This window comes from Orcinus orca, chromosome 7 (assembly GCF_937001465.1).
Source record: "Orcinus orca chromosome 7, mOrcOrc1.1, whole genome shotgun sequence".
NCBI lineage: Eukaryota > Metazoa > Chordata > Mammalia > Artiodactyla > Delphinidae > Orcinus > Orcinus orca.
The window spans coordinates 62,222,634-62,248,495 of record NC_064565.1 but is presented as its reverse complement, the minus strand read 5'-3'; the positions used below and the strand labels follow the sequence as shown (position 1 = coordinate 62,248,495).

At 36.8% G+C, this 25,862-nt stretch overlaps 1 protein-coding gene across 1 annotated transcript in view; it reads left to right on the top strand.

The window, feature by feature from the left end:
* Window positions 1–23,094, top strand: part of CIR1 (corepressor interacting with RBPJ, CIR1) — a 40,262-nt gene extending 17,168 nt beyond the window's left edge. Inside the window, exons 8-10 of the mRNA XM_004267326.3 lie at window positions 19,418–19,524; window positions 20,584–20,669; window positions 21,884–23,094. Coding sequence (XP_004267374.1) covers window positions 19,418–19,524; window positions 20,584–20,669; window positions 21,884–22,550 — 860 coding nt within the window. The 3' untranslated portion in view covers window positions 22,551–23,094. The remainder of the gene's footprint in view (window positions 1–19,417; window positions 19,525–20,583; window positions 20,670–21,883) is intronic.
* Window positions 23,095–25,862: the final 2,768 nt, after the last annotated feature.

Below are 25,862 nucleotides of genomic sequence, written 5' to 3'. Positions count from 1 at the left end.
ATGACCTTCAGCCCTCTTCTATAGCTAGACATTGGGCTTTCTTCCAGCAAGCCAGATGCAGGCTGTAGGATTCAAGATGCCAGTTCTCATATTAGGAGTTTAGGAATTTGATCCATTATCAGGTTTGACACTGTCTCATTAATGGTGTTACGAATGTCAGGATGGCTAGAGGAAGTACAGACAGCATATTGCAACTGATTTTTTAAAAATCCTTATTGCTCTTTAAAAAAGTTTAAAAACCAACATCTTAGGTAAAGGGAAAACTGCTCAGTAGTGAGAAAATAGCCATACAGACCTTGGTCTGGCAAGCTCTGACAAAAGAACATCCTGTTGATGCCTAAGTGCAGGTACTCTTAAAACCCACATACTGTGCTCCCTCTCCCGTGCCCTCACTCAGCTGATGAAAGATGGGAGAGAAGCTCCCAAAGAAATAAAGCCCCAAAGAAAATGAGGGCAAAGTAGGATGAAGAACCCACTGGCGCAAATATCTCTGACCACTTATTTTGGTAGTCACAGGGATCTGTTGTTATGTTTGAAAGGTATATTCTGTTTGCTGGAAGGGGTTGCATCTTTCTTCATTCTTTCTCCATCCTTGTGGTGTTCTTCCAGCTACATGACCCCTGTGTTGGCTAGGGGCAGGCAGTGGCAGTTGCCGTCTTTGTTCCTCAGCCTTGTCTTACTTTGATTCTGCTTGGAGAGAGTGAGTAGGATAGACTCCAGGATACTAGGAGACTAGGATGTAGACTATACATAGACTAGGATAGCCCTTTATTTAGTAACTAACAGACCTGCTTTCTCTTGAATCTGTATTAGAAAGTCTACTAACAGCAACAAAAAGAACGAGCGCTAAAGGTTTAAAAGAAAAACACATACAGTGTTGGAGCAAGTATGATAAAATGAACATTTTAATCCACTATTGATAAATTGGAGCAGCCTTTCTGAAGAGTTATTTGATGATATGTATCAAAAGCCTTAAGAACATGCATATCGTTTTACTGGAAATTCAACGTTCAGGAATTTATAGTAAAAGTGATAAGGTAGATGCTCAAAGGTTAATAGTGGTAAAGATTAGAAATAACCCTAAATGTCTGTCAATAAGGTGTTGGTAAAATAAACTCACTCATTTATTCAACAATCACGTATGGAGTGCTCACTCTGTGCCAGCCATTTTTCTAGGCTCTCGGAACACAGTAGCAAGACAGAAGAGGTTCTTACTTTCATTCTATTGGGAATGACACAAAATAAACTAATAAATAAGAAAGTACTAGGTATTTATAAATTCTGTGATTAAAATTACATTGGATACTGTGATAAGAACTAAATGGGGAATAACTAGATGAGGTGGTCAGGAAGGGCCCCTCTGAGGAAGTGATGTTAGGCTGAGACCTAGATGACAGAAAAATGCAACCATGCAGGATCTGGGAGAAGAGCATTTGGTATCTCAGGCAAAAGGAACAAGCTTCCACACAGAAGGAACCGTAAGTTCAGACTCTGGACGTGTGGAGGTACGTAGATGCCTGATTTGGAACCCCTGCTCTCTACTTAGTAGCCATGTGACCTTAAGCAAGCTGCCTAACTGCTCTGTGCCTCAGTTTGCAGTGTCTGTAAAATAGGTATTATACTAGTACCTACCTCATAAGGTTGTTAAGAGAACTAAATGAGTTAATACATGTGTAGTGCTTAGAATAGCACCGGGCACATACACTTTATTGATGTATTTTTTTACATATATAAGTTTATTTTATTTATTTATTTTTGGCTGCATTGGGTCTTCGTTGCTGCGCACGGGCTTTCTCTAGTTGTGGCAAGGGGGGGCTACTCTTTGTTGCAGTGTGCAGGCTTCTCATTGCAGTGGCTTCTCTTGGTGCAGAGCACGGGCTCTAGGTGCGTGCGGGCTTCAGTAGTTGTGGTTCGCGGGCTCTAGAGCACAGACTCAGTAGTTGTGGCTCATGGGCTTAGTTGCTCTATGGCATGTGGGATCTTCCTGGACCAGGGACTGAACCTGTGTCCCCTGCATTGGCAGGCGGATTCTTAGCCACTGTGCCACCAGGGAAGCCCTATTGGTGTATTTTTAAAAAATTAATTATGGGGACTTCCTTGGCGGTCCAGTGGTTAAGACTCCACGCTTCCACTGCAGGGGGCACAGGTTTAATCCCTGGTTAGGGAACTAAGATCCTGCATGATGCGCAGCGTGGCCAAAAAATTTTTTCTAATTTTTAAAATAAATTAATTACGGAATTAATTGGAATACCAATATAGCCAAAATGGAATACCATATAGCCATTAGATATAGATATATGAATCAAGCTATTGATCTATATTGACAAGCTATTGACACATGAGGGTATACCAGGATATATCAAGTAAAGAAAAAAAAATTAAGAAGCAGTATTTTAAATTTCTTAAATCCTGTGTCTTACTTTTCTAAGAATACCTCAAAGCACTGAACTCTATGATAAGATTATGGTAAAAATAGATCAGTAACTTTCACCATCTGTGATACCACATAAGATGATGAAAGTTACTGATCTATTTCTGATGCACTGTCAGCGTTGAGAACCATCAGCTTCAGCTGTATGTAAGAACAACGGAAGATTTGGGAAACAGGACCTTGTTTTTTTGTTTAAATTATGTTTTACTAATATTACACAGTCATAAATTTATCCTACAGAAATAATCATCGATACGTCCCAAGATTTTTGTCGTAAAGCATTGTGTATAATAGTAAGACAGGTAGAGAACCTAAATATCTAATAAAAGGATGTAAGTGAATAATTATGGGATATTGCCACAGGGGAATACTATACTATGCAGCCATTAAAAATGACAGGAAGATTTCTTAATGAATGGATGTTGTTTACAACATTTGGTCAAATAAACATTATAAAACAAGGTAATTACATGGATTCCATTCATGTTTCTCTTTATATGTTTAGGTAGACATATAGAGAGATACTTTTAGAAAAATAAAAATGCCTGGAAGGAGATACACTAAAATATTAACAGTGGTTATACATTTATAGTTTTTAAAGGAATATTAGAGGAATTAAAACTTATACATAGAAATAAATTATTTAAAATCGTTTTGCTCACTTAATACCTTTTAAAGTTTGACCTGAATTTAGCGATACCACTTAACTAACATTATTAGAAACTCCTAAAAGTTTCTCAAAACCAAATCAAAAATACTCTACTGTATCAAATAGGAAAGCAAATAATGATGTTATATTCAAAATTTGAATGCAATGAATAATAAACTGGCCAATTTCCTAATCCACTTGCTGATTCAAGCTAAAAACTTTTCATTTAAAAAAATCACCTATTGAATAATGTCTCACCAGTGAATAGAGATTATTTTTGCAATAAGGCAATTTCAGTGGATACGGTTATCGTGGGATAATCACACCCCTGGGGTACAGCCTTGTGCCTGTAATCTCCCAGGAGTGTAATTATTTCATGATAACTGCACCCCCTGGTGTTACATTATTTCTATTATGAAATTCTTAGTTTAGTACATAAAGTAACTTACTTTGATCACTGGAAACTGCAAGGTGCTGTTAGAACATTCCAGCTGTGAGGTTTACAGAGACGAGCTATAAGATTTAATTCTCCTTTACAAAGTTAAATTAGGCAATCAAAATGCTTCTTTTGGCTAAGCTGGTTTAGAATATCTTTTCTACTGATAAGATCATCTTAACTTTATAAGTTTTTGTCCACTCTAGATATATCAAAATTATATATAAAACTTATAAGCTTCAGTGGTGACTGAATTTTTATAAAATATTTTTATATTACAACATAACTAAATGCCTGACCCACCAGCCTTTTGTTTATACTCTGTAGCCCTTACTCTTCGTTGTTGTTGTTGTTGTTGATGTTCTCTATTGTATTTTATTCTCTATTTCATAAATTTTCACCCCAATATCTATTATTCCTTTTTTTCTTTTTGCTTTGGTTTTAGTTTGCTTCTTAAGGTTAAGATTAGGATATTGTTTTTGTTTTTTTGAAATAAATTTATTCATTTATCCTTGGCTGCGTTGGGTCCTCACCGCTGCGCATGGGCCTTCTCCAGTTGCGGTGAGTGGGGGCTACTCTTTGTTGTGGTGCGCAGGCTTCTCATTGTGGTGGCCTCTTCCACTGCGGAGCACGGGCTCTAGGCACGTGGGCTTCAGTAGTTGCAGCACACGGGCTCTAGTTGTGGCTTGCAGGTTCCAGGGCGCAGGCTCAGCAGTTGTGGCGCACAGGCTTAGTTGCTCCGCGGCATGTGGGATCTTCCCAGACCAGGGCTCGAACCCGTGTCCCCTGCATTGGCAGGCAGATTCTCAACCACTGCACCACCAGGGAAGCCCAGCCCTTACTCTTATCATTGCCTCTTACCTTCTGTTACTTACTCATGTTTTTAATGTATATTGAAATTAAACATCATTTTTTAAATCCACAGTGGGGGTTTTCAACAAGGCAAGTGGGTTTTTTTGTTTTGTTTTGTTTTGTTCGGCTTTAGTAGATTTAATGGTCACAGATATCTGTATGTCTACTACTTAATCTTTTTGTTTGTTTTGTTTCAGTCTTATTTGTGTTTTTTCTTAAAAGACTTTTTTAAGAGCAGTTTTAGGTTCATAGCAAAATTGAGAGAAAAGCACAGAGAGTTCCCATATACCACCTGCCTCCACAAATACATAGCCTCCCCCATTATCAGCATCCCCCATCAGAGTGGTACATTTGTTATAGTTGATGAACCTACATTGACACATCATTATCACCCAAAGTCCATAGTTTACCTTAGGGCTCACCCTTGGTGTTGTACGTTCCATGGGTTTGGACAAAGGTATAATGGCATGTATCCACCATTATAGTATCATACAGAGTAGTTTCACTGCCCTAAAAAATCATCTGTGCTCAGAGTATCCATCCCCCGCTCCCCTCTAACCCCTAACAACCACTGATCTTTTTACTGTCTCCGTAGTTTCACCTTTTCCTGAAGGTCATACAGTTGGAATCTATAGTATGTGGCCTTTTCAGATTGGCTTCTTTCACTTAGTAATATGCGCTTAAGGTTCCTCCATGTCTCTTCATGGCTTGATAGTGTATTTGTTTGTAGTGCTGAATAATAGCACATTGTCTGGATGTACCAGTTTATTGATCCATTCACCTGCTGAAGGACATCTTCATTGCTTCCATGTTTTGGCAGTTACGAATAAAGCTGCTATAAACATCTATGTGCAGGTTTTTGGAATGTGATTGCTGGATCACGTGGTAAGAGTATATTAGTTTTATAAGAAACTGCCAAACTGATCCAAGGTAGTTGCACCATTTTACATTCCCACCAACAATGAATGAGAGTTCCTGTAGCTCCACAGCCTCACCAGCATTTGGCATTGTCCGTGTTAGGAATTTTGGTCATTCTAGCAGGTATGTAGTGGTATCTCATTGTTCTATTTTTCATTTCCCTGATGACATGTTATGCAGCACATCTATTCATATGCTTATTTGCCATCTGTATATCTTCTTGGAGAGGTATCTGTTAGGCCTTTGGCCCATTTTTTTAAACTGGGCTATTTGCTTTCTTATTGTTGAGTTTTAAGAATTCTTTATATATTTGTGGTATCAGTCCTTTATCAGATATGTCTTCTGCAAATATTTTCTCCAAGTCTGTGGCTTGTCTTTTCATTTCCTTGAGCAAGTGTTTTTAATAGCTTTATTGAGTTATAATTTACATACAATACAGTTCATCCATTTGAAGTACACAATTCAATGGCTTTGAATTTGTATATTCACAGAGTTGTACATCCATTACCACAGTCAATTTTAGAACATTTTCATTTCCTCAAAATGAAACGCCACACCTCTCAGTTCTTATCCCCAGTCTCCCCCAGTCTTAGGCAATGAAAAATTTCACACTTTAACACAAAATTTCCTTGCCTCTCCCTACCCTAAACACGTAGCTTCAGTGTCCTCTCTCCACGGGTCTGGACATGTCATCTTCCTTACGTATTGATGTACACCAATATGCACAGAGTATTGTTAATGAGGGAAACTCATCCAGGCTTCCAGAGTTTTTATTAGGGTTTAATTACATGGGCATGATTCATTGAATAATTGGCCATGTGGTTGAACTCAATCTCTCGTCCCTTTCCCTTCCCCCAGAGGTCAGGCTGATATGTGGCTCAAAGCTCCAACTCTTTAATCACATGGTTAGCCTTTCTGGTGTGGCCAGCCCCATCCTGAGTCATCTCCTTGGCAAAACCTATGTAGGGGCTCACCATGAATAACAAAGACACTCCTATCACTCAAGAAAACTGATATTTAGAGGCTCCCTTCCACGAATTGGGGACAGAGTTCTTTATTATACAACAGTTGTATTTTCATTTTCATTTAGTTCAAAATATTAAGTTTCTCTTGAGACTTCTTCTATCTGAGTGTTATTTAGGAGTGTGTTTATTTAATCTCCAAATATCTGGGGATTTTCTGGCTATCATTCTGTTATTCGTTTCTAGTTTAATTCCATTTTGGTCTGAGAGCATTCTTTGTATGATTTCTATTCTTTTAGTATTAAGGTATATGCTAAGGTTATGGCTCAGCATGTGGTCTTGGTGACTGTTCCATATGACAGGGGTCCCCAACCCCTGGGCCGTGGACCAGTACCGGTCCGCAGCCTGTTAGGAACTGGGCCACACGGCAGGAGGTGAGTGGTGGGTGAGCAAGCGAAGCTTCATCTGCCGCTCCCCATTGCTCCCCATCACTCGCATTACCGCCTGAACCATACCATCCCACCCCCCACCCCCCCGTCCGTGTTAAAATTGTCTTCCATGAAACCGGTCCCTGGTGCCAGAAAGGTTGGGGACTGCTGCCATATGAGCTTAAGTATGTGTATTCTGCTATTGTTAGCTGAAGTACTCAATAAATAACAACTAGATCAGGTTGATAGATGGTGCTGTTCAACTATATCCTGCTGGATCTGTCCATTTCTGAGAGAGGAGCACTGAAGTCTCCAACTGTAGTTGGGGATTTGTCTATTTCTAAAAACACTTCTGTTAGTTTTGGCCTCACATATTTTAATGCTCTGTTGTTAGGTGCATATACATTTGGGATTGTTATGTCTTGGAGAATGAGCTCCTTTTTCATTATGTAATTGTCTTTCTTTATCCTTGATAAATTTCCTTGTTCTGAAATCTGCTTTATCTGAAAATAATGTAATACTCCAACTTTATTTTATTAGTGTTAGCATGGTATATCTTTCTCCATATCTTTCCTTTAATCTCTCTCTGTGTGTCTTTATATTTAACTTGGGTTTCTGTAGACAACACAGAGTCAGATCTTTTTTAATCTATTATTGACATAATTGGATTAAAATCTGCCATATTTATAATTGTTTTCTATTTGTTGCCCTTGTTCTTTGTTTTCTGGGTTTTTTTTTGCGGTATGCGGGCCTCTCACTGCCGCAGCCTCTCCCGCCACAGAGCACAGGCTCCGGACGCGCAGGCCCAGCAGCCACGGCTCACAAGCCCGGCTGCTCCATGGCATGTGGGATCTTCCCAGACCGGGGCATGAACCCGTGTCCCCCGCATCGGCAGGCAGACTCTCAACCACTGCGCCACCAGGGAAGCCCCCTTGTTCTTTGTTTTTGTCTTCTACTCTCTGCTTTCTCTGGTTTTAATTGAGTATTTTATGTGATTCCATTTTCTCTCCTCTCTTAGCATATCAATTATGCTTAATTTTTAAAAAATGTTAGTTGTTGCCCTAGAATTTGCAGTATACATTTACAGCTAATCTAAGTCCACTTACAAATAACACTGTACCACTTCATGAGTAGTGCCCGTACCTTATAACAGAGTAAACCAATATCTGTTATATAACACAATTCCTTTCTCTTGTCTCTTATAACATTACTGTCATACATTTCATTTATCCATAAGTTATAATGCATCCAGTTTATTCTTGCTGTTATTATTTTGAATATGTTATCTGTTAGATCAGTTAAGAATAAAAAACATAAAATATTGTATCTTTTATTTCTTCTCAAATGCTCTTTATGTAGATCTAAGTTTCTGATCTATGTCATTTCCTTTTTTCTGAATAACTTCTTTTTAATATTTCTTGAAAGGCAGGTCTACTAGTAACATGTTCCTCAATTTTTGTTTGCCTGAGAAAGTATTTCTTCTTCACTTTTGAAGGATAATTTTACTGGATACTGGATAATTTCTATGTTGGTAGGTTTTTCCTTTCAACCTTTAAATATTTCACTCCACTCTCCTCTTGCTTGCATGGTTTCTTAAGAGAAGTCTCATGATTCTTATCCTTGTTCCTCTCTTGGTAAGGTTTTTTTCCCCCTCTGACATCTTTCAAGATTTTCTCTTCATCTTTGATTTTCTGCAGTTTGAATATCATATACCTAGATTTTTGGTATTTATCCTGCTCCATGTTCTCTGAGCTTCCTGGATTTGTGGTTTGGTGTCTATCATTAGTCTTGAGAAATCTCAGCCATTATTATTTCAAATATTTTTTTCTGTTCTTTTCTGTCTTCTCTCTTTCCCTTCTGGTATTCCTGTTGTACATATGTTACACCTTTTGTAATTGTCCTACAGTTTTTGGATATGCTGGGTTCCCTTTTTTTTTTTTTAATTTTCTGTTCAGTTTGAGAAGTTTCTATTGACCTATCTTAAAGCTTACTGATTCTTTCCTCAGTTATGCCTAGTCTACTGATGACCTCATCAAAAGCATTCTTCATTTCTATTAGTGTTTTTTATTTCTGTCATTTCCATTAGATTCTTTCTCAGAGTTTCCATTTCTCTGCTTACAGTACCTATCTGTTTTGCATGTTGTCCACTTTTTCCATTAGAGCCCTTAGCATATGAATCTTAGTTATTTTAGATTCCCAATCTGATAATTCCAGAATCTTCATTATAGCTGAGCTTGATTCTGATGCTTGCTTTGTCTTTCCAGACTGTGGTTTTTGCCTCTTATCATACTTGTAATTTTTTGTTGAAAGCCAGACATGGTGTATCAGGTAGACAGAACTGAGATAAATAGGCCTTTAGTGTGAGGTTTTATGTTTATCTGGCTAGGAGTTAGGTTGTATTTACTCTTTGCTATAGCTGTAGATTTTAGAGGATAAATATCCTCTGGTGTCATTGTTTTGGTCTCCTCTGTTATCTTTGGGTTTCCCTACAGACTCTGTTAATAGAGGCTGAGCCTGGCTTCAGTTGTAATCTTATGTTATTTTACAGGAGCCCTACTGTTGTAGTGGTAAGATATGAGGGGAGGGGAAGCATTCTATAATCCTATGACTAGGTTTCAGTTTTTTAGTGAGCTTCTGCCCCTGGGCTGTAACCTTCACATGTGTTTCTCAGCTTTTTTTCTCAGCTTTTTGTCCCCCACTTCTCAGCTTTTTTTCTTCACCCACATAGGTTAGGCTCTGGGCCTAACTCTGGGGAAGTAGCTTCCTTTGAGGGTAAGCATTTGTTCAGGACAACAAATTGCTCTGGGCGTATTTCAAGATGATTACTTTTCCCTTCCCACTGTTGAAAGTACAAGGGGATTGTTATTTGATGTTCACAGTGAGAACCTAGTGGGGCTTCTGGAAGTAAAACTCACAGAAGTGTTGGGGCCTCTTTAAGGTTGAGCCCCCAGGAGTTTTCATCTCTCAAGGTAGTCCTTGCTCAGTCTCCAAGAATAGTCAGTTATCCTTTAAGTATTTCTACCAGTTGCTGGCTCTGTTGGTTTCTGGTCTCGGTAAACTGAGTCTCTGTATCACCTGTCTCTCCCATTTGGGGGCAGTGATTTGCTCTGTGATCTCAATTCTCCGATAGATCTATAAGATTTATTGATGTTCACTTTTTTCAGCTTTTTTCTTATTGTGAGAATGGGAGGAATTTCAGGCTCTTCATATATTGGACTGAAGCCTAAAAGTTGTAAAAGCAACATAAAAGTGAAGAAACATTGATTCGAAATTTGTTAACATAAGATTCATATTGTACTAATTATTTGACTTCTTTTTTTTTAGGTTTAAGTTGCTATATATTTAAAGTTACTTTGCCATTTTTTTAAATGATTTTTATTTATTATTTATTTTTGGTTGCGTTGGGTCTTTGTTGCTGTGCGTGGACTTTCTCTAGTTACGGCGAGCAGGGGCTACTCTTTGTTGCAGTATGCGAGCTTCTCATTGTGATGGCTTCTTGTTGCAGATCACGGGCTCTAGGTGCACAGGCTTCAGTAGTTGTGGCACATGGGCTCAGTAGTTGTGGCTCACGGGCTCTAGAGCACGGGCTCAGTAGTTGTGGTGCATGGGCTTAGTTGCTCTGTGGCACGTGGGATCTTCCCAGACCAGGGCACAAACTTGTGTCCCCTGCATTGGCAGGAGGATTCTTAACCACTGTGCCACCAGGGAAGTCCCTGCCATTTTTTTTTTTTTTGGGCAGTACACAGGCCTCTCACTGTTGTGGCCTCTCCCGTTGCAGAGCACAGACTCCGGACACGCAGGCTCAGCGGCCATGGCTCACGGGCCCAGCCGCTCTGCGGCATGTGGGATCTTCCTGGACCGGGGCACGAACCCATGTCCCCTGCATCGGCAGGCGGACTCTCAAACACTGCGCCACCAGGGAAGACCCCTGCCATTTTTTTAAACTTAATTTTAAGAATATTTGGAACTGACTCTATATGATAATATGGTAAATTTCACGTTTTTAATCAAAGTAAATTTTAAATGCAAAATGGTATCACTGGATATTCTTGACATATACAAAATTTCTTTTTCTTTATAACGCTTAAGTATGAGATCCAGCCATACCACTGACAGCTAAAATGATGATTGGTACTTAATGTTTCAGGTTTCTCTAACCAGTCTTGTGTACGCCAAAGGTTTTAGTGCATTTAAACAATATGAAAATTAATAATAGCTTAAATTGAGGAAAGTATGATTTTATACTTGTTGCAAACATTTGTTTACATATCAGTGCTCTTTTCCTTGCCTTATTTCCCCTAAGTCTTGATTTAATTTTTGTTGAAGAATATTACACTAAGCTGTAGTACTAATAGCAGTTTCCTGCAGTAGTACTCCCACATGCTGCTCCTCCATCTTTCCATCAACCTATCATGTTGGAGGAATTTTTGTTGCTTGAGAATATATTTGGGAAGTTTAACAAAATAATTGTCTGATCATAAGCTTGTACTAGAAGGACACCTAGGAGCATGCTGGAGCATGCTGGAGGGACTTTGTTTAGAAAGAAAGATGATAAACTCAGTTGCCCTTCTGGCACATCCCGCCCTTATCTGTTACGGAGTTCTTTTATGTAACTCCTTGAAGAAGTTGAATCCTCCCAGGATAGCTACTGAGATAGCCCTACATCTGATGGCAGAATTTTTTTTAAATCCTTCAACATAATTCTACTGCAGAAAAAGTATTTGTGTTACCAGAATCCCTTTAAAGCTAAACTCTTCAAATAGGTGGATATTAAAACTAATAAAGGATCGACCTCAAAATAAAAAGGAAAGTTAGGCAGGCACCACTTCTCCTCTCCTTTAATATGTAGTTGTGTGGTTTTTTGTTATTGAGATGTATGAGCTCTTTGTATATTTTGAAAATTAAGCCCTTGTCAGTAGTTCCTCAGCCATAAAAAATAATGAAATAATGCCATTTGCAGCAACATAGATGGACCTAGAAATTGTCATACTGAGTGAAGTAAGAGAAAGAGAAATGTCATATGATATCGCTTATACACAGAAACTAAAAAGAAATGATACAAATGAACTTATTTACAAAACAGAAACAGACTTACAGACTTAGAGAACAAACATACGGTTACCAGGGAGGAAGGGAGAGAACAAACATATGGTTACCAGGGAGGAAGGGTGGAGGGAAGGGATAGTTAGGGAGTTTGGGATTGACATGTACACACTGCTGTATTTAAAACGCATAACCAACCAGGACCTACTGTTATAGCACAGGGAACTCTGCTTACTGTTATGTGACAACCTGGATGGGAGGGGAGTTTGGGGGGGAATGGATACATGTATGTGTATGGCTGAGTCGCTCTGTGGTGTACCTGAAACTATCACAGCATTGTTAATCGGCTATACTCCAATATAAAATAAAAAGTTTTAGGGACTCCCCCGGTGGTGCAGTGGATAAGAATCCGCTTGCCAGTGCAGGGGACGTGGGTTTGAGCCCTGGTCCTGGAAGATCCCACATGCCGCAGAGCAACTAAGCCCGTGCGCCACAACTACTGAGCCTGCGCTCTAGAGCCTGCGTGCTGCAACTACTGAAGCCCGCGTGCGTAGAGCCTGTGCTCTGCAACAAGAGACGCCACCGCAGTGAGAGGCCCACTCGCTGCAACCAGAGAAAGCCCGTGCACAGCAACGAAGACCCAATGCAGCCAAAAATAAAAATTAAATTAAAAAAAAATAACATAAAATAAGAAGTTTAAAAAAAATTTGATAAGTCGGGAACATACATGTTTTTAAATGCATGAGAAAACTAATTATCTAAAAAGAAATATTGACCTATTAAAGAGATTATTCAGTAAAACTTGTCAATTCATAGTGTTTCAAAGGTCAAATTGATGTTCTTGATTAGTACTTTAAATTTTGGCTATTTTAAGTGACTACAGATGGTTACTCATTTTGAACTATTTATAAGCACTATTACAATTCAGTGATTAAATGTGTTGTTAGAGTGGCTATGCCTTGAAATTCCATTGACATTAACAAATTAATTGCAATCCTGTTCTGTCAGTAAATGGCTCTGCTCTGTGTTAAAGGCATATGTGGGGCTAGTGGAGGCTACACCTCCCCTAATCTCAAAGGGGTATTATGATTCTCAGATCCCAATCATAACTCTCTTTTACATGACTCTTCCTGTTAATATCATTCCATCTACTCAAGGTCTGCCAACTTCAAGTAAAGGAAATTAACTACTGATTACCTGCGTAAAGGAGAATGAATGAAATGTAGTCTACCTAGTAAATATTAATTCTACCCAAATCAAACTTAAGTTAACATGAACCTTCGTCATGTTCCACTCATTTATAATGCCATATTTTTTACCTTTCTCTAAATCCTATGAGTTTGAAAGTCAAACTCAGTTTCTAGTTCTTTCCTAGAAAGTATTGCTTTTCTGAAATATGTAATGTATCTTATTTATCTTTGTATTCCCGATGCTTTCCACAATGCACATGCTTACTAAATAATAGTTTAGTGAGTGGCTGAAGAGTTAGGCTTTGCTAACTATACTAAACATCACTGTTTATCATCTTATTCTCTGAATATATCTTATAACACAAATTTACAATTTATATTTTTCCTATTCTTTTATATTAACTAATTTTCCCAAAAAAGATTATAAGCTTGAAGGCAAAAACCAAGTTCTCCATTCTTTATTTTCAAGTACCTAGTGAGATAAAATAATAAGCCCTCAATAATACATATTGATTTGTAAAATCACTTTCTATGTTATATACTAGGGAAGAATAAGTTGAAATTCCCTATGCAGGGCTCTCTCCATAGTTTGAGAGAGATCTAGTATAGAAATGTAGTGAGAGTCTATAGTAACTCAGTCATTCAGTAATTACTGTTGACTGATTTAATTTATTTTTAAGTAAAATGCACTGGTCTTAAGTGTAGATTGAGTTTGACAAATGTATGCACCCATGTAACCAATGTTTCTGACAAATACAGAGCATAGAGCATTGCTGTCACCTGGTAAATACCCTTCTATCCCCTTCCAGTTGGCATCCTCCACCTACAACTACTACTCTCATTTCTAATCCCATATATTACTTTTACCTGTTCATGAAGTTCATATAAATGGAATCATACAGTATGTGTTCTTCTGTGTCTGACTTCTTTGACTCAACATACTGTTTTTGAGGTTCATGGATGCACAACTTTTCAAGAGCGTTCATATTCTCATAACTTCTTTAGAACATAGTACTGACTTCTAATACTTCATGTTCATCACAACACAAGTGATTTTTCTTAGTCCTCTAGGACTATGAATTCACTTTATTATCTTTATTCACTTTAGTATTTAGTGATAGTTGTATCATCAGTAAAATACCTGCATGTAAATTAAGTTGAAAATATAAGTGTGAAGACATAATCAGATATACCTCAAATATCTTTAACATTATTGATTCTGTAAGGCAAGGTTGTTTTTTATAAAGTGTTTTTCACTAGCATACAATAAGGGCAGTTTCATCTTTCCCTGCCTTTGTGTATTTTCCAGACACACAGACAAAAATGAAATGTTTAATTTTTCTCTTACATTGTATGTCTTAATAGAGATCAAATTAGCTTTCTTCAGTATGAACTCAGGATAAGGGCAATAAGAAACCTTATTGTTTCCAGCCTCCACTAAGATGAACTGGCAACGTGTCAGGAAAATTCTCAGTATGGAGCAGTTTTATTACAATTCAGTACAATTGGTTCTTGCATAACCTTTAGAAAATCATACATAAAACATTCTCATCTATATAAATAAAAATCACCCACACACTTTATTAATAGCTTTGTTCACTTTTTCCCTGGGACTTGTGCTGCATGCTGTGCCCCCCTTTTCAGTCTTTTTTTAAGGTAACTTTCTATAAGCTTTCTTTAAAGCAAAAAGGTTAGGTAATACTAGGATTCAAATACAAATGTAAGATAACTGTGATAATTCTCCCTCTTGATCGTGTACTATTACTAGTGTTTCTAAGTGTCCGTTTTACATTTAGTGACAGGGAGTGGCTTTTTCACAATATATAGTCAGTTTAACTGTAAGAAAGAAGGAAGAAATAAATGTCATACTTTTCATGGAAATAAGAATCATAATTCATTTGTGATGTGTTTGGGGATTTATTTTCAAACCCACGCATTTTTAAGGTTGTATCACTGTTACTGTGACTACAATAAATACATGATGAAAGCAAGAACATACCAGGTTGAAGTCTCAGCCTTTTTTCCTTAGTCTAGTTCATTAGCAAAAATGTGTTTCTTTTCAGGTCTCATTTCCCTGAATCCAAACTTTAGAAAACTTTCCATTATTCCCCTAAAGTATGTGTTATAAAATACCAAAATAATGTAATAATAAGCCTCTAGATCTAACTGCTCATTTACAGTAAATACAAGGGCCAGAAGAACATATTAAATGACATCACTACCCAGAATGGGGGAGATTCTACAGTACAAATGACCCAGTTTCTTCAACAAATGAATAGCAATAAGGGGGGAGTGGAGGAAAAGTGGCTACCTTTTTTTAGATTAAAAGAGATTTAAGATATGTGTCATTTGTACCTCAAAAGTAGAGAGGGAGAGAGAGACTTAAGAGATACATAAACCGAATGCAATGTGTGGAACTTGTTTGGATCCTAATGTGAACAAGCCAACTGTAAAAAAAATTTTTTTTGAGATAATTGGGGAAATCTGAATGTTGACTGGATTTTATAACTGTCAGTATTAATAAGTGTAACAAAGGTGTTAGGGCTTTATTTTTAAGAAATAGCCCGTATTAGTGATTTATATACCAAAGTGATGTCTGAAATTTTATTTAAAATACTCTATCAAAAAAGAAACAAAAAACCCTGGAGGTAATAAATAAAACAAGGATGGCAAAACATTGATAATTGTTGAAGCTGTGTGATGAATATATAGAACTCTTTATTCTCCCTAGGTTTGAGATTTTTTCATTGTATCAAGTTAAAATACACACACAGAATGAGAAGGAAAATAATTAATCACCACTGTCATCACAAACAAAATGATATTCACTCTAGGAATAGAATTTTAGTCTCAGGAAGCAGTAGCATCCTATAAATTAAATTAGTGTATTAAATTTGGGGGAAGGAGGGGAAAGTATTTCTAATACAGCCATACTTAACCTGTAACTCAGTGTCCTTTTTCCCACTGAATACCATAAAACTGTAGAAGGTAATGCTTCATTTGAAAGGAACAGTGAACTTTGGAAGGAAGATAGCTCTGTCCTTGGGAAGAGCAGATGGGCCCAGGCTAACAGTGAGACACAGGAATATCTCTTCCTTCAGCATTAGTCTCCCTCCTGTGCCATTTGTGGGATTCATGTGGGACTGCTGTCCTCTAATTGGGAAGTCGGCGACAGGGCCTTTCTCACGGCCAGCACTTTTGACTCCTATATTATTCTCTGATAAAATACCTATCTTACTACAGAACATTTTTTACCTTCTATTGCTTCGTTCTATAAAAATGAATGCTCTTAATGAATAGATTAAACCCTTTACAAACATAATTTTGTACGACATAATTTGCCTTCTGAGAATTTATTTTTTCTGTGACATTGACTTCATGTTGTTTTTCTAGTAGAAAATAGTCTGGGTCTAATCAGGGCATAGAACTGAATACCATAGTCACAGTTAGTATTTTGGTGCTTACCCACATCACAGCAAAGAAAGTTTGCAAAATTAATGAATGTTGAAAAACAGTTTCTTCAGTGGACCAACTTTTCTAAGTTGGAACACTGGTTTTCAAGCTGTGGAGGCTTAACCCAGCCTGACTGAAGTGATCTAGAAAGGAGCCTTCACAAATCTACATTTTAAAACAAATGCCCTTTTTCTGAGTTCTCTAGAATCATTCTGCCATAGCAAATTTAAGAGCAAACCAAACCTTCCTGAACCCCAGCTCCATCTGTAATTTAAATTATAAAGGCATCCAAAAAAAGTAGTCATTTTGCATTTGAACATATTGTAAAATCTGTCTTCAACATACCTATATAATCTATTGATATTATATCAATTAAATTTTGAGTTCTCAGAGAGCTGGAGTCATTTCTGTCAGGTTAACTCTACATAGCCACTACCACAGTAACATGAAAGTATAAAGATACATTGCTGAATATATCTTAATTAAACCTGACTTGTCATATCTTTCTAGAAGTTTTGATGATAGAAGGAGAAAGTTTAAGTACAAAAAGAAGTGAATAAGACTGGATTTTGAAAAATGTTACTATTAAGAGCATTTTTGTGAAAAATATATAATAATCACAAAAGTTTTATAGCTACTGACAAAAATAATAGTTACTATTTGTTAGGTACTTCACTAAACATTGTTTAGCGTCTTACAGTGTGGAAGTATACGCTAAGCATATGTACTACAAAATTTCAGTTGAGATTTTGGAGAAATATAAATGATGGAAGAGTAATGTTTGTTTTATAGTCTGAATAATCTCTGTCAGCCTGGGGAAAGAGAGATCATTTTCTTGAAGTAGTTGGAAGTACTGTAATGAAAAATTTTAAAGTATGTTTTCTAAAGCATTTTATTAAAATTACCCATCTTTTGATGAAAACTGATGAAATCAGTACCCTTTCATCATAATGGCCAAGCTCTTTAGCCCTTTACTGGAGTGGTTTTTATCCTAATTCTTAGCATGTTTGCTTTCTGAATTCATTGAACATCTAAAAAAGTTGTTGACAAGGAAATGTAGTTTTGGCACTTCAGGAAAGACATTTTCTACTTTATAAAATTAGGTTCCTACATGTGAAGTTTGAGAAGCCACCAAAGTGAAACACTCTATAATTAATTTAAAGCTATTGATTATATTAGCACTTCAATGCCATTTAGAGGCACTCCATACTAATATTTAAAGTTCAATTTTTGGGACTTCCCTGGTGGCGCAGTGGTTAAGAATCCGCTTGCCAGTTCAGGGGACACAGGTTTGATCCCTGGTCCAGGAAGATCCCATATGCCGTGGAGTGACTAAGCCCGTGTGCCACAACTACTGAGCCTGCGCTCTAGAGCCTGCGAGCCACAACTACTGAGTCCGCGTGCCACAACTACTGAAGCCCGCACGCCTAGAGCCCACCGCAATGAGAAGCCCGTGCACCACAACGAAGAGTAGCCTCCGCTTGCCACAACTAGAGAAAGCCCGCGTGCGGCAAAAATATTTTTGCAGCCAAAAATAAATAAAATAAATGAATTTATAAAATTCAGTTTTTTACTTAACATATTATTATCAGTATTATCAACCAAATTGAATTTTTCTAGAAGTCATTAAAGTAATCCACAGGAAATTAATTGTATAAAAGAAAAAACAAACCAAAAATCCGGTGTTGTTTTAAAATGAAATATTAATATCAATGAAATAAAGATGGTGCGTTATGATGTTTTTGTTTTGTTTTCAATTAAATAAGGCTTTTTCCTGCAGTAAATTAAAGCATCACATTATTAATACTTCCCATACACCAGTAATAGGCAGTTTTTTCTAATTATCTCCCTAATACCTATAACCAACTTTCAATTGTTTTTGGTAATATGAGTAGAATGGTAAAGCCCAGAGTCCAATAAAAGTTATTAACCTACACCTGAACTTGTCTGACCAAACTTTTTACCAAAGATGCTATTGGCAAGAGAACAGATTTGAATTATATTGCCTATTGCCTTTTGTTTTTTTATGGTAACATGTAAGTGAGCATGCAAAATAAGTAGTAAAAGACCAATAAATCAGGGAAAAGGTAAAGAAATTAGATGACGTATTTAATCAACAAACTAGAGTATCAGTTTCTGAATATTTCTCTATCCCCCACCCTCCCTTATGAGTTCCTTGTTGGCAGGAACTGTCGTATTCTTACCTGTATTCCAGATACATTGCCCAGTACAGTTCTTTTAAGCCAGTGTAATGATTTAGGCCAGAAACTAAAAAGCTTCCATGAAATGTTGTCATTATTTGCTACTTGCAGGGAAAACAAAATGAAACTGGAATATACAAAAGAAGGAGGAAAGACTCTTTCCTATCTTATGTAAACATAATGTTTGAGGGAAGGGTGCAGATGTTTAAAATTTTTTATTTTTAATTATATCTATGTTTAGTCCATATTATTTGTCTTTAGAGCATATTATGTGACCAAAAACAAGCTCACTTTTCAAAAAGTTTGGGGATTTTGTAAAAGTGGAAACAACAGCTTGTAGAAAATATAACACATACACACCTATAGCTAGCCTAAAATTGCTTGTCACCAACCCCAAACTAATGACTAGAAGTTTCAAACTCTGAAAATGTATAAATGCAAGATTAACTAAAGTACTTGATTGTTACTGATAGCATATGTGTAAGTATCTCTTTTCAAATTGAATTCTTACTGAGAGAATAACTATTAAAAGTTTAATTGCAGTCTTTTATCATTTTGCTTTGATTTTATACTAAAAACTGCCAAGCAGATAACACTTAAGTGTATCTTTTTCAATATGACAAAGTTACATAAGAGAATCCCCTACCACGTAAGAAAAATGCAATTATTTTCTATTCTGAATCTCCAGACTGCTGTTTTAGAAAATCATATCTGATTATTTGCTCAGCAGAAGATTATTGAGTTGATTTAGCTGTGATTTTACTTAACAAAGCTTCAGCTGCATTCCTACTGTGGAGTCCGAAAAAGGTAGAGAGTTATAAATGATACATTCAAACTGTGATTTTTGTGAACAGGACCATCGATGCACCCCTCAGAGCTAATAGCGGAGATGAGAAATAGTGGGTTTGCATTGAAACGAAACGTACTGGGGAGAAACTTGACCGCAAATGATCCATCACAGGTAATGATCTTTTTATCAGTAAGCTGAAAATGTCTATAAATCTAAATGTGATTGCTTGTGAATTGCTACTTAATGTTTTCCAATATGTATATATCCATAGGAAGGCAAGATAGAGCAAAGAAAATGCCTAAAACGTATTTTGATTTTGCTTATTATTTTAACCTAAATGAGCAATGTTTTTAAACCTATATTTTAATAAACAAACCTGCTCCTCTGGGTTTATATGGATAAAATATCTAACTGATCTGGTGATACGGTTGTTACTTTTTCCTTCCTGCTAACTTACCCATGAAGTGACATTAAACAGAACCAATGGGAAGAAGTGTATAAAAGTAAACCCCTAAAAAATATGGAAAATATTTTAAACAGTTACTTGATTAAAGTGTACATAGATCCAGAAAATGGTTGAGTTTAAAGGGTTAAATGCAGATGTTCTAATACAAACTATTTATTTCATTTAATGAGGAAACTGGAGCCCTCAGAAGTTAAGTGATTTCCCTGAGATCATGTGGCTTTTTAGAGACAGAGCTGAGACTAAAACCCAGACTCCCACTGGCATAAACTTGTACTGCTCTGAAAGAGTCACATTCCTTCTCAAACATTGCTAGGGATTGTACGTATAACGTATATATCATGTATTTGTACTGTTTAATATACTTGATAATGTACTGTTGAACTTGTAAAGGCGAAAATTGTGGATGTTTTGACCTTCTCCTAAAGTTCATGATCTTCCTGGTTTTTATGTTCCATTAAATTAAAAAGAAAATTGAGAGAGTAGAAGCCATGCTATAAACATTTTGTCTTTGCTTCTCTGTCGTCCTCTCCTGATAAAGGTTGTTAATGGTGGCAAAGCAGTCATCTTAACCTCTTAGGGCATTATGATCCTCCTTGGCAGGTAGACTACAAAAATTTTTTAATTCCACTTTCCAATCCAAAATGTCATACTCATTTATAGTATGTCCCTAATATAAAATTTCTTATTTGTAAATGTTTCCTTTCCTGTCTGATAACTAACTTGTCTTATAATCTAGCAAATTAATGATGTCTTTGTTGACTTAGGAATATGTTGCAAGTGAGGGTGAAGAAGATCCAGAAGTCGAATTTTTAAAGTCACTAACAACCAAACAAAAACAGAAACTTCTCAGGTGATTAAAAAGTGTCTGTTTAATGAATTCAACTACATTTTTTCTTATGTTTCATCTTAGTGTCATATTCAACTCTGATCCTAAGTTTAAGGTACTTAAACCATGTATCACATTCATTTATTGATTTATTCTTCAGCTATAGTAGTACAATTTTATCTTTCTTTCAGTAATATGAAAATGAATGTAAGATTATATACTCAGTTTATACCGCAAAGTCACTGCACTTTTCAGAACATTTAATTTGGAAATAGATTTATTTGTAGGTTTTAGTTTTCATAGATTTGTATATATCTTTGCAGACGGTTTGTTCTTAGAAAATTGTGGGCCATGTATTACTCTTCTTACATTTTGTACAATTTTATGAGGAATGCCAAAAAATGCGTAAATTTAAAGTCAGTGTGAATCGTGTTAAACAGACTACCTCTGGATTAAAGAATCCAAGAAATGTCTGCTGAGTCCAACAGAGGGAGCTCATGATGTTTCAATATGTGGAGTTTTGAGAATGGCTGGACAGAATCCAGTGAAGACATTTTTATTTCAGAGTAACTCAAACATATCATATAAACAAGTTACTCTTCTGAGAATGTGAAATACTCTTTAGAAATTCAGAATGCCATAATAGAATTGTCCTAATTATTTATTTATAAGTCTAAACAATTGTTGAAAACTAATATGTGATTATTTTATTTTATGTAACTAAAATAGAATATTAAAAAAATGTAAAATGTATTATACTTATTCAGACTTTCTGGAGAAAATGCCCTTGAAATTTGATAGTGTAATGTTATTGGGTATTTCCATATTTAAAATAGTACATAAAATTAATGTTTCATCTGATTAGAGCTTTATATTTCAGTTTGCAGTTGGTCCAGCTAATGTTACAAACTTTTCTTTATGCCAGGATGACCATTTATTTAGGGTACTATATAATTACAAATTCTGATTCAGTAAGAATTTTTTTAATAGTTATTACTATTGAGGAAAGTATACTGAGACAGTTAATGCATTTTTTAATTTAAACTTATAGTATATGTGACTTGAATAATTTACAGGGAAGAAAATGATTTGTCATTTAATAAAAGTAAAGAATGTATTTGTATTTGAATACCACTTTTAATAGCTTCTAAGAAACTATATTGTCTATTCAAAATTTTATATTTGTCGGTGAAAGGACTGTTTTTACATAGCCTGTCACTGTTTTTTCCCAATAACAGGAAATTGGATCGACTTGAGAAGAAAAAAAAGAAAAAGAGAAAAGATAGAAAAAAGAAAAAGCTTCAGAAGAGCAGAAGTAAACACAAAAAACATAAAAACAAATCCTCCTCCTCTTCCTCTTCCTCCTCTGGTGGCACTTCAGAAAGCAGCAGTGAGAGTGACAACAAAGAAAAAAAAATACAGAAGAAGAAAAGAAAGAAAAACAAGCGTTCAGGGAATTACAACAGTGGTTCTGAAGAGACGGACAAGTCTAAGAAGAGAAAACTTGATGAAGAACGTTCTAGCAGTCACAGTAACAAGGAAAAGCCTAGGTTTTTAAAACAAGAGAGTTCTGGGGAGAAGAGCAAATGGAGGCATTCTGATTCTGACAGAAAGCCCAGAAGCCATAACCAGAGTCCAGAGGAGAGAGGATCTGGAAGAAATGAGAGAGGCAGCAGGAGCCAGAGCAGGGATGAGAGGAGTAGGAGAAGCCGAAGCAGAAGTCATGGTGGTTACAAGCCAGGAGAAATAAGAAGACGGCCACGGCCAAGTCCCAGTGAAGAGTGGGACAGAAGAAATGACACCAGAAGCCATGGCACAGATAGATACAGAGGAGGGAAAATGCACAGAGCATTATCAGGAGACAGGCACACTAGAGTGATGCAAACAAAGAGAATGGAGAAGTAGAGAATAGAGACTTGTATGTGACAATTACCTGGAAATAAAAATATCTCCACTTTCTTCTTGAATACCTTTAGCAAGGGCTAAATTATGTACTATTGTCTTTCTAATAAAACTCTATTTTAATTTTTCATCTCTGTAAACTGTTATATCAGGTACAAAACTACATGAATCCCATAAGAATGAACTTGGCAAATATTTGTAAGTGATCTATTTTGGGGCTGTAAAAATATTTTCTGTTGGGCTTCCCTGGTGGCGCAGTGGTTGGGAGTCCGCCTGCCGATGCAGGGGACGCGGGTTCGTGCCCCGGTCCGGGAGGATCCCACGTGCCGTGGAGCGGCTGGGCCCGTGAGCCGTGGCCGCTGGGCCTGCGCGTCCGGAGCCTGTGCTCCGCAACGGGAGAGGCCGCAGCAGTGAGAGGCCCGCATACCGCAAAAAAAAAAAAAAATTCTGTTCATTAATGTTTCTTGTGCCCTATACTAAAACAAAAACCCCATGTAACTGTGTGACATTTTCTTTGTTCTGAAACATCATTAAAAGAATGACAGTACATTGAATGGGTATAGTTTATTTTTTTTCAATTCAAATTTATTACTCTTAAGATTTGAATTTACTTGAAGCCAAGTGTAATCATTGTAGAAATTCACTGCTATGAATTAAGTAATGGATTGGTCAGTATTTCTTTAAGACTTTAAATTCCCTTCAGTTTTGCTCTAGGGTCAGAAGCTATTTACATTTGGATGATGTATTTTCTATGCTGCCATAACAAATAACCTCAGTCTTAACGCGAATACAGTTCTGGAGATCAGAAATCTGAAATGGGTCTCGCTGGGCTAAAATCAGTGTCAGCAGGTTTGATTCTGGAGGCTCTATGGAAAATCTGTTTGCTCGTTGCAGCTTCTAGAGGCCACCTGCACTCCTTGGCTCCTGGCCCCTTCTTCCATCTTCAAAGCTAACAAAGTCAAGTTCTCACATCTAATCACTCTGACACTTTCACATTCTGCATTGTTTTCCACTCTTTGGGACCCTTGTGATTACATTGGGCCCACCAGGAGAATCTCCCTATTTCAAAGTCAACTGATTAGCAACCTTAATTCTATCTGCAACCTTAATTGCCCTGTGCCATGTAACCTAACATCTTCACAGGTTCCAGGTATTGCTATGTCATTAAGGGACCATTATTCTACCTAGGACAGATGGCCCTTCTACTACTGACATTCAGCTATTACAGATTTTACTTCTAAAGGGGAAGCATTTACATAACGTCACAAATGAACCAGTGTAAACTGTTTAGATATATTTCATAAGTATAAGTATATAAGGTATGTTTAAATTTAGCTGCAAGGTTCCCCTTGTGTTTCAAAGCATATGGTGAAGGAAAACTATAGAAAAAAATCATTTAGTTCAAATTACAAGTAACATGGAATTCCAAAAAATATATACTAACCATCATGGACACAAGTATTGTTATCAGGGTTCCACATTTTCAAAACACCTCTTATTTAATACAATACAAATATTGATTAGTTTGGATGGTTTTGAGAATGGAAGTCCTAATTTCATAAATTTTATAGGAAAGAAGTTTGAAAGAAGAATTAAGTAAAACCTCTCTGTGTAGTCTGGTATATGTATCTTTGTCTTGTATATGCACACACAGAGATGTCCTCTGATTTGCAAGCAGCTAACTAAAGGCATAAGCAACCGTTTGATTATTTATATTTTTAAGAGAGTTGGGAGGGGAGAACTTGAATTCATTCTACGGTACTCTTCAATAACTTACAGTGCACCTCAAAGATCCCTTTCCTGCTTCATTTAAAAAAAGCATGCATTTGAGATTGATAAAGACCGCTAATTTACACCTTGAGTTCATCAGTGTTGCACTGATTATTTTCTATCTTATGCCTTTTTAGACTTTATAATTTTTATAATGTCAAAACCTATGCAATATTTACTGCCTTAAAGGATTTCTGAACCAGTGTTCATGAAGAGAAATGTTGAAAAGCATCCTGTAATTAAAGTGAATTATATACATTATCATTTCTTAACACTTTGACTTCCACAAAAGTGTGGTCCCCTTTTAACTTTATAAGTGGCTGCAAGAATTTTTCAAATCTCTGGTTTACTTATCCTTCACCGTTAAGATTGAGAAACTATAAAGTACCAATAGCCCCAACATTCTTATCTATCCAATGGTGAGAAAAATTCCCATGTAATTATAGGAAATGTTGGTTTGCTGTTTGGCTTTCAGACTTGGTCACTAAAGGATGCTAGACAGCCCCAAGGGGCTAGCATTCCAACTTGGCAAACTTAAAGACTGAAGGGAGGCATTTTCACGTACAATCATAACATGGTAATAAATAGCTTTAAAGAGGCTCACCTGACTTGTTCTGCACACTCTAATGATAAGGGTAAAAGGAATTGAAAGTGATTTTTAAAATAAAACATTAAGCATCTAATTATACTTTTGCTTTTGAAATACAAGGTAAAAACCAAAGAGATAAACCTCATAATAAAAAAGATATCTAGTTGTAAGTGTAGAGGTTCCCCTAAGTACTAACGCCAAAAGAGAATCCTCCAAGTTTAATGAATATGATTCAAGAACAAGAGTCCCCAACAGTGAGTGACTTTTTTTTAGAAAAACCACAGGAAAAGTCTGGTGATATGTCCTTCTTCTTACCCTTAATAGAGAAATTCTTTTAAAGAAATCTGGGTGTGCCTGGTGACATTTGTTCAGTGGCCTGGCACTGCACTGGCCAACTTGGGAGACACTATTGGGGTCCCCTCCTCCCCTTTTCCCTGGCCTAACATTTAACATAATTTAACACTAGCAAATTAATTCCTGTAGGAGGTGCTGTCGATTTACAAATGGTCAGGCACGATCAGGTTACTAGGTTAGGACTTGTTTATCTGAACGTCTATGTGGTAAGTTAGTCATAATTTCATCTAATAAATGTGCCAAAATAGGCAGAGGTTGCTGCAGCACAGCGGCAGGTCTGCTTACCTTGCAGTAGGAAATGGAGATCTTACTTTGTATCATACGGTTTTAATCTGAAGAAAGCTTTTTATCTGAAAGGCTTGGAGAGACCTTCCTTGTTCTTCCAAGAGATGGCTTGCTGATAGTGAATCACATCCGTCCACGCTGTTGGGAGCTCGGCGTTTCCCAGTTTCCATCAAATATTTACTATGTTTTAGCATTGAATCTCAAAGATTTCAAATCCACCTGAGCCATTCCACTCTCCTTACCTAACGACCACTCGGCCAAGACGCAGGTGGAGGCCGCTCAACAAGGCCGCGTCCTCCACACCCTGTGTTTAAGAT